The sequence below is a fragment of the Neoarius graeffei genome, chromosome 22, assembly GCF_027579695.1.
Source record: "Neoarius graeffei isolate fNeoGra1 chromosome 22, fNeoGra1.pri, whole genome shotgun sequence".
NCBI lineage: Eukaryota > Metazoa > Chordata > Actinopteri > Siluriformes > Ariidae > Neoarius > Neoarius graeffei.
The window spans coordinates 55,914,711-55,924,540 of record NC_083590.1 but is presented as its reverse complement, the minus strand read 5'-3'; the positions used below and the strand labels follow the sequence as shown (position 1 = coordinate 55,924,540).

The following is a 9,830-nucleotide window of genomic DNA, read 5'->3' as shown; positions in this document are numbered from 1 at the left end:
GTATCTTGTGCTGTTTTGTTTTTTTCTTTAAATATCTTGTAATAAAGGGTTGCAGACATTCAGCTCATTCTCTTCCTAAATCAGTAGAGGGCTACCATACTTTATGTCAAAGGTACAAAATAGCAAAAACGCATCTTATTGCACAGGAATAGACCCACAGTCAGAGAGAGAGAGGCATTTCTTTCAGCTGTGCGCTGACTGTGTGAGGGAACGATTCTTTACACACCGCTCTTTAAGGTTTACACATAAAGCAGGTCTGTTGAGAAATCAAAATGTTCTATTCATTCATAACACACATACATTTACTAAAAAAAAAAAAAAAAAGAGCTTGTACATACTGTATGTATGGTCCGATAACAATCACGTTATTATTGTGGAAAGCTGGATGCTTAGAAACCAGGCGAGTAATATGAAAGACGGAGGAAGATTAAAAGCAAACAAAGGCCTGGCTGTTATTATGGTAGCTGCAATGCAGCATCAATTAAACTTCTTCATGTGAAAGATCAGATGAGTCAGGGTTATACTGTAAAAGGAATCGCAAACATGGAACATAATACACTGATTCTTTACCTATTAAAAAATAAATTGCGGTCATTGTGAATTTTAACAGCTGAGTAATCTTTAATGATTTAGTAGGGATCAGTTGTTATTCACAACACAGCAGCTACAATTCAAATGTGAATATAATATAGTATTTGATCGGAAAACTAATAATAGTACAAAATGTTTGCTTCACAACAGAGCTGTATTATTTGTGAGCCTCAGTAACGGATAAAGCTATTTTCATTAGCGTGGCCTTGAAACAGCATGTTTTCAAAAATCCATTCATGCACCTTCACTGCCTAAGCTGCTTGCAAATTAACTGCTGATCTGACCTCGTAAACTTATCAAGCATTTTATTTTCATGTGGCCTGCGGCTTGAGCAGGAGGTTCTTTTGTTCACACAACCTGGCCTACTCAAGCAAAATAAGAGCTAGGCCTGTAACAAAGGCGTGATTGTTGTTTACAGACAGACAGGTACAGTCACACACAAGCAGGGTGGGGCCACCCTCAGGCATGATCACATACACCCACCCACATGAAACACCATGCAGATTGTGTTGTAAATGGGATCAAGAGGTGTGTTTCTACCTACCGATGTGTAGACACTTTTCCACACGTTCAAAGCAGGATAATTTAAAGATGTCTGGCTCATTTTCAGGTAAAGTCAGTTACACCTGAGACATAGATATGCTGAGTGGTTGAGAGGTCAAGGACTCAACCCTGGCAGCTTGGTAATACTGGGATTTGAACTTGCAACCTTCTGAGCAGTGGAAAGCTCTGTCCTGATAATGTGGTAAATGAGAAACTGCTCAGTGATACCAGGGTCCCAGTAGCCCCAGGGTAAATCCGTCCCTTCTCCGTCATAACTCCAGACGGTTTAACTGAAGAGTTTTCCATCAATTCAGGCGTCCTTCAAGAGGACCCTTTAGCTCCCCTGCTCTTCATCATTGTCCTAGATCATGCACTGCGTCTAGCAATCTGCTTGGACGATGGCCTCACACTCAAACGCCGAAGAAGCTCTCGCCATCCTGCTGTCCACCTAGCTGACCTCGATTTCACCGATGATATTGCTCTGTTAGAGGGCTCTGTGAGCTCTTGCGAAGATCTTCTACACCGAGTAGAATTAGCTGCCCAATCAGTTGGCCTCCAGCTAAATGCAAGCAAAACTAAATGGATGCATTTTATTCCTTCATCAGATCAATCTCTCCTTGCATTGGATAGCTCCGAAATCGAGAAGGTAGAAGACTTCCAATATCTTGGCAGTTGGACAAACACTCCGCATGACATCAACACCAGAAAGGCCAAAGCTTGGGGTGCCCTTAATTCTTTAGCTAAGGTTTGGGCTTCCCCTCTCTCTAGAGAAACAGAAACCAGGGTCTTTAAGTCCTTGGTCGAATCTATCCTTCTCTATGGATCTGAGTCATGGTCTCTTACGAAAGCACAAGAAATGTTTCTGGATGGCACCTACACATGTATGCTTCGCAAAGTTTTTTACATCAGTTGGAACAAACGATCAGTTGTATGGCTCCTTACCGCGCCTAATTGCCAAGCGCCATCTGGCATTGTGTGACCATGTACTCCGCCATGATCAACCTGCAGCTCAGGTCCTCCTATGGGAACCTGAGGCGAGGTGTAAAGTTGGCCGGCCTCATACGTGACACTGGTCTACCATCAGATCTGCTTGGGATGGCCATGCTCGACCGGCAGGCCTGGCATGGAATATCGCTTCAAGTCACTGGCTTGCCGGATGATTAATCTAATCTATCTTCTCCATGCAGTGGACTGGATAATAATAATAATAATAATAATGTAACATCAGAGCTATGCTGAACATACACTCACCAGCCACTTTATTAGGCCTGCTGTTCTCTAATCAGCCGATCCCTCGACAGCAGCACAATGCATCAAATCATGCAGATACAAATCAAGAGCTTCAGTTAATGTTCACTTCAAACATCAGAACGGGAAAAATTGTGATCTCAAAATGTGACTGTGGTCTGGGTGTTGGTTTGAGCCAGATGGACTGGTTTGAGTATTTCAGAAGCTGGTGATCTCCTGGGGTTTTCACACACAACAGTCTCTAGAGTTTACACAGAATGGTGCGGAAAACAAAAAACACTGAGTGAGTGAGTGAGTGAGTGAGTGAGTGACAGTTCTGTGGGTGGAAAGTAAACAAACGCCTTGTTGATAAGAGAGGGTCAGAGGGAAATGGACAGGGTTGGGTTTCCTAAAAGCATCTTAACTCGGAGAGAGTGTGTTCACTGTGCTTCTCGCTCTCTCATTTAACGATCATCTTTGTGCTATGATGTTTTTGGGAAACTCGGCACTGATCGGTTCGAGCTTTTTTTTTTTTGCCAGGAAGGATATAGCAACTCTTTACAACCGTGGTGAGCAGAAAAGCATCTCAGCATGCAACAGCTGAAAGAGGAACACACTGGGTTCCACTCCTGCAGCCAAGAACAGGGAGCTTAGAATCAGCAACAAGTTCCTATTAAAGTGGCCGGGGAGTGTATTTACTTTGTGCACTTTTTCCCTCCGTGTCCACGCCCTCTGACTTGTCAGAGAGAAAGAGAGGAGGGAAAAAAGCAAATCGCGGAAGAGATTGTCTCCAGCCCTTCTAGTTTGACAAGTTTTTCCCGAGTTGTTAAAGAAGACACTGGAAGGAAAAAAAGAGGTGTAGGAACACGGATCAGTCGGTCGCTTGAGGTCCGGTGTGTGTTGATGGTAAGTAAGTGCACCCCTCTGTACGCACTGCGGCTCTCTCTCTCTCTGCGTTACTTTGTTTCCAGATTTGTGCGGCTTTTCCGAGGCGCGCTTTGATGGCGGGTTTTGAAGCGCCACGTTTTCGACCCGCCCTTCTCCAGGAGTGTGGGACTCGAACTGCAGCCTCCTGAGCCACTCACACCTTTACTATCGGCCCGAAATATCCGTCTCCCGGCTGAACCGAACTTTTCTTGGTTAGTGATGGAAGTTGGTGCGGCTGGAAGCTGCAGGGAGTGTGTGGACTTTAACATGGCGCGCACTGAAGAGAAAGAGAAAGGCTTTGCTCAGGAATTTCCTCAACATGGAACTGTTTTGATCAGGCATGCAGCAATCTACACATCAGCATTCACACAGAGTAATCAACCACGAATTCATCTACAGTTCTATTAGACAAGCATTATAATAATAATAATAATAATAATAATAATTTCATGGAAGTCTTCTCCCAGCAGAAGGTGATGAGTTTCCTGCCTCACAGCACACCAGCCCCTCTGAGTCTGGGGTCACTATTACCCCTTTTCCACCAACAGGGAACCAGTTCTGTTCTTGTTAGCGCACCAGATTTTTGAACTGTTTTGACCCCTTGGTTCAGAGTTGCTTGTCAGCTGGAACTGAAATACATCAACGGGCGTGTCATTAATTTGGACAGGAAGCAGAGCGCAGCAATGGAGAAAAAAAAATGGACCAATTAAAATAAATATCTGCAGTAGCAGAACCAAAGCTCAGAGGTAATCAATCAGTGCGCGCTGCTGTCTTGATTCTACTGTTTACTCCTATCGTGAATTGTGTAACACCATACAGTCGTGAAAACATGGGCCTGGCAGTGAGGTTCAAAGAACCCATTCGCTGCTGGTTGAAATGTGCTCCGTGTGGCTCTCCTACATATAACAGCTGTGTCTCTGATAACATATGGATTTCCGTTTATAAAACTAGGCCTCATGCTTTCTACTAAATGCTGCAAGACTTGAAGATCTCAACAGCCTGAAGAGTTCCTCCTGAGCTATTTTAAACAACAGCGAAAGATCTGATGAAGACCAAATGTCCAATTATTCATCGTCACCTTTCAGATAAAACGTCTGATTTATATGATAAAAAAATGAAGGCTCCACGAGGAACCATTTTCAGGTGTTCTCCCTGAGACAACACAAGAACCCGTGAAAGATCCTCCAGGAACCGTTTTAATAGTCAGCTTTTCACTGCTGAAACTCTAATCACCTACAGGTTAACCAGTAAAGATAAAAACAGCCTGTGTTCGGTGTATAAACACTTCTGGTTGGAAGGCGGAGTTCCCAAATGGAGGATATTAGGAATTCCTTCTAAAATCCTGCAGGATTTTCAGGGTGTGTGAGCACAGAGTAGCGGCATGACAGTGTGTCCTCGAAACCACTGCCGTTTATTTCTGCACCGCTTCAGCTTGTTCCTGTGTGAATCTTTAATGGCATGGTGGCTTTTATTGCCGTCTTTCAGCTCGCATGGTGTATCACGTGTTTGCCTTGGAGGAAACACAAATCTCCTTTGGTCTCCTTTGCGCATTGGAGAGAAACAGGAGCCCACGAGGCTTAAACTAGACTATATATTTAATGATGCGTTTGTGTGTTTATGTACTACTAAGGACCAAATGTCCCCACAATAATAGAAAATCTGACAATTTTGACCTTGTGGGGTCATTTGGATGGTCCCGACAAGGAAGTCTTGTTGTTGTGTGAACAAAAACTTTTTTTTTTTTTTTTTTTAAATCAAAGAGCCAAAAAGCTTTCTTTTTATGACTGAAGTTACATTTAGGGTTAGGTTTAGGTGCATTAATTAACTGCATTAATAATGATGTCAATGGAAGGTCCTCACAAGGATAGTGGGACAAACGTGTGTGTGTTCTTATATGAGCTATAATGCTCATCTGAGTCAGAAGAAAGTTTAAACTTGACTAAGGAAATTAGTGGCTAATTAGTGCTTGATCATCAGCCTCTCAAGGGAAATTAACAATAAACTGTTGATGGTAAAAAGCAGGACTCGGGTATAAATTTGCATGTGATTGACCTGGTGCGTCTTTAATTATTAAACTGACTCAGCAACTGAAATAGCAAAGTTCACCAGCAGTCATTCTGAGACATCCAGAGCAAACAATCTGCACAGAACAATAGTAGTTGTAGATGTAACAGGGCACAACAGTCTTCCAGCTTATCTTATCTCAGAAACGTGCGCACTGCGTCAGGAGGCTGTTTCTGTGCAGCCCGGGCACAGACGTTCCCACAGCTGGGTTCACAACAGTGTTTAGATTATAAATGAGTGACTGCTTGCATGAGAACATGTTAAATAAAAAGATATAAATCGTCTCGTGTCGTGATTTATGGGTCCCTTGGAATGGTGTGTGTATTTTCTGTAAAACACTGAGGTTTGGTCCAGTTGGGACACTATAATGGTATAATTCCGAAATGTGTTCCTATCAGATGTTCAGTGAGGTCCGGTAGCTATCCAGTGAAGTTAGGATGCCTAAGAGACAGAACTTAGACACGTTGTAGAATCTGAATTTCAAATGGATAGAAATCTTAGTTATAGAAATGAATGTCTTGGTGAACGTAATCAGAAATGGTTGGGTTTCATAGGATGGTTTCCGGTTCCTGTGTCGTATGCCAGAAATTCATACAGTAGTGTGAGTGCCTTCAGTCCTCTGGCAACCGCTTGATGAAACCAAATACTTTAATAAGCTACTACCTCTCTCTCCCGTGTCAGCTTATTCTCCATCTGCTAATTAGTGTAATAGCAAGGCTTCCTGATTGGTTGCTGTGCATATGGCTTCAGACTGCAGCAGGGTGCACACTTTTTTTTTTTTTTTTTTTTAAACCTTTATTAAGTGATATTTTCTCATGAAGCTGACTCACGTCTTTTTGATTTGACAGTCTCGCAGTTGCATAGATGATATTCAATCTGATCTAATTTACTAGTCTAATTTGAGTGACTCACTCAGCATTGGCCATGAATGGAATTCCTGCTACTTGGTTGTTTTCTGATGGATCACTTTCAGTTTTGTTGTTCGTATGAATTCCTGGCACGCATTGTGTTTGTTGAAATGATATGTTTAAGGGCTGGATTGCCACTGTGACATAAGAGTAATGGTATGTGGCACGAAATGAAAGTGAAGAACAGCTAAATGAGCGACTGACCAAGTAAGCACGCATAAACTGAGCTCATGGTCAGTGCTTTACAGCTGGCAAGCTATAGAATGAGCAAAAATAGTTTGGGGTCAGGTAATCCCTCAGGTAACCCAAAGCGGCTGTGCAATCAGGCCTTCAGGAGATCAAATGACCTATCAAAGATCAGGGGAGTCATTGAGGCGACTCCCTTTTCTCTTCCCTTATCTGCAGTCAACTGTCAGCCTGAAGACCTTCATACATAGAACTCACTTCACTTTTCTAGTTAAACCAGCTGAAGTATCTAATGTTTATCACTTACCAAGCAGCTAAAGACCTTGAGGTTATACTGTTCATAACATACATCTTGTGTAAGAATGGCAGACTTTATTTTTTTTATTATTTTTAAAGGCACTTCATGTCAGAGTGAAGCCTCAGATGTTCTGCTGCATGCCTAAAGCATATGATGGTCAAGGGTCCTTCATCAATAGTACGCACTTGACAGTATGAGAGTTCATGTATTAAAGTTAGAAAAGAGCTTTAACCACTGAGAACACTTCTCCTTCAGGCCTTTATACTAATCCATGATCTCACTGATGCTTGGAAGAGGTATTGTCTGAACTCTCAGTACTCCAAATCTGGAAATGGCCATACAGATCTAATCAGTAAAATAAGCTGTCTGGTTTGGTTAAATTGCATATAGTATACATCTTTCATATGTATTTATGCTCTTGTATGAATAACTCTCTTTTTATGTAATTCATCCATTCCAATCTTCTCTTAATGCTTGTGCAGAGGTAAGAGCAAACATGGAAGGAGCTATCAAGACAGTGGTGACGCAGTTCCTGAAATCAGCAAAAGGCAAGGAGAACCTTGGAGGAAAGGACTTCCAAAGCCTAGTGAAGAACCAGCTGAAGAACATATTGACGGTTAGAAACTGAAGTCCCATCATTTACTACTACATCAACTGATAACAGTACTTTTGTGGTCTGACATTCAGTCGATATCTGTTGGGTAGCTCCATATCTAAGCTGGCTGAATCCTGTTTTATGTCAGAACTACAGGCTAAATCATCATCATTTCATTTTCAGTAAATGCTTTATTCTGTTGAGGGTCATAGTGGATCTGGAGCTCCTTCCAAATTCTCCAAAAATGAAATCCATGTCTACACATCGTTATCCAGTTTGGAGAACCTCATTATGAGGCACTTTGTCTTTAATTTTTCCATTGTCATATCATGAATGATTTACTAGTTGGATATGGTGAATGAAAGAATAACTTTCAACTTGGCTTTAAGACTCTTAATGGTGTGTCTTTGTGTTACAGGATACAGAGAGCTCTGACGCCATCAAAAATATGCGTCAAGGCCTTGATGCCAACCAAGATGGAAAAGTCAGCTTCCAGGAGTACATGACGCTGATTGGATACTTGGCTCAGTCAGTCAGTCAGCAGCGTTGCACCAAGGAAACCCAAGCAGCGAGTTCGAGCCCAGAAACGCAGGCCGCAGCCCCCGAAGCCACGAAGCCTGAGCCTGAGAATGAGAAAGAAGCACAACCTGTGAAAGAGGAAGAGCCAGCAAAAGAGCCAGCAAAAGAGCCAGCGAAAGAGCCAGCAAAAGAGCAGGATGAGGCAGTGGAAGTGGTGGAATTGGTAGAGGAAGCTGGAAATGTAAAAGAGGTGATAGAAGTAGAGGAGCGCACGTAGGCTCTTGAGACAGTTGATGAAAACATCTCAAGACCTTATATATCCTTGATTTTATTCCAGTGTATGTTTTACTATTTCACAGCTAACAAATTTGACCAACACTGCAATTTATACCACTAGATAAAGCATAAACCACTCAATATTATTTGGAAGTCCTTTTGTCGATTGTCTTAAATGGTTCTTTTCAAAGCAGTCCTCAAACGGTCTCCATCCCTCCACATAAATTCCATTTTGCTCTAACAGTGATGGAGCAAAAATGTGGAATGTCTGGTGGGGGGGTGAGATGTGAGGACAGTTTTGAGAATCACTGGTCTGAATAGACTCAACTAACCAAATGTATATGTGTTGTATTTTATGCATTTAAAGACTTGTATTCGGATTTGTATTTACATTAAAACCTGGATCTTTAAATGTTACACAGTACCTCTACCAGTATGTTTACAAATGATGCTTTCATTGGCATGTTCGATTAAACAACCACTGTGTTCTTCAAAGATAATGGTACGCCCATATGTCACCCACTCACTCACCGACTAGAGTTTTCTAGATGTTTTGAATTATTTAGGCCTTGTACACGGAGTTGTTTAGCATGCATGCTAACACAGTTTCACAGGTTCATAACATGTGCGGACTAATATTGAGCTGTATTTTTCATGACCACTGCCAAATTTGAATGAAAACTCATTTGCATGACAATAAACAAACATTTTTCTTGGAGCATTTATCTTGTCACTCGTATGTTCTCATTATCTGCTCTTTTCTGATCTTGTTCTGCTCACAACAGCTTAAACTATATTCCTCTTCATGCACCAAAGGCTCATTATACAACATGCATTTTGTGTTCCACTCCCATTCAACTAGCTTTGACACTGTGCAAAATACCCCAGAATCCATCTGTACAAGAGCAGATGCTCTTATCCAGAGCGACGTACACCTTACCTGGAGCAGTTGAGGGTTAGGTGCCTTGCTCAAGGGCACTTCAGCCTTTCCTGCTCATCCAGAGAATCAAACCAGTGACCTTTTGGTCCCAAAGCTGCTTCTCTAACCATTAAGCCATGGTTTTGCCTGGACATTTCAAAGTCTCATCTCATTATCTCTAGCCGCTTTATCCTTCTACAGGGTTGCAGGCAAGCTGGATCCTATCCCAGCTGACTACGGGTGAAAGGCGGGGTACACCCTGGACAAGTCGCCAGGTCATCACAGGGCTGACACATAGACACAGACAACCATTCACACTCACATTCACACCTATGCTCAATTTAGAGTCACCAGTTAACCTAACCTGCATGTCTTTAGACTGTGGGGGAAACCGGAGCACCCAGAGGAAACCCACGCGGACACGGGGAGAACATGCAAACTCCGCACAGAAAGGCCCTCGCCGACCACGGGGCTCAAACCCGGACCTTCTTGCTGTGAGGTGACAGCGCTAACCACTATGCCACCGTGCCGCCACATTTCAAAGTATGACCCATATATGATGAAATCCACATTGGATACACGCCAATCATGGCATTGTCAAAAAAAAAAAAGATCTCCAGATGTGCTCCACATACAATCCAGATTCTTGCAAGAATTGAGAAAAGACATCTCCAGATTCTTGTGGATTTGGTGCAATGTGCACCATGGTACGGACAAAACTGGTACATGAGGTGCTTGGTGTCCTACCCAAGAACCTGTGGATTTCAATATGCACCA

General features: G+C 42.6%; 1 protein-coding gene across 1 annotated transcript; it reads left to right on the top strand.

The window, feature by feature from the left end:
• Positions 1-3,112: 3,112 nt before the first annotated feature.
• On the top strand, positions 3,113-8,852 carry s100u (S100 calcium binding protein U). The gene is made up of 3 exons (XM_060904993.1): positions 3,113-3,267; positions 7,227-7,360; positions 7,758-8,852. The coding sequence occupies exons 2-3, from the start codon at positions 7,241-7,243 to the stop codon at positions 8,133-8,135; spliced, it is 498 nt and encodes a 165-aa protein (XP_060760976.1). The 5' UTR covers positions 3,113-3,267; positions 7,227-7,240; the 3' UTR covers positions 8,136-8,852.
• Positions 8,853-9,830: the final 978 nt, after the last annotated feature.

What these genes read in the sequence shown, in the direction of transcription:
- s100u (XM_060904993.1), top strand. Translation starts at nt 7,241, where the DNA reads ATGGAAGGAGCTATCAAGACAGTGGTGACGCAGTTCCTGAAATCAGCA. An exon ending in AGCTGAAGAACATATTGACG is followed by an intron (nt 7,361 to 7,757) that starts GTTAGAAACTGA and finishes TTTGTGTTACAG; the next exon opens with GATACAGAGAGCTCTGACGC.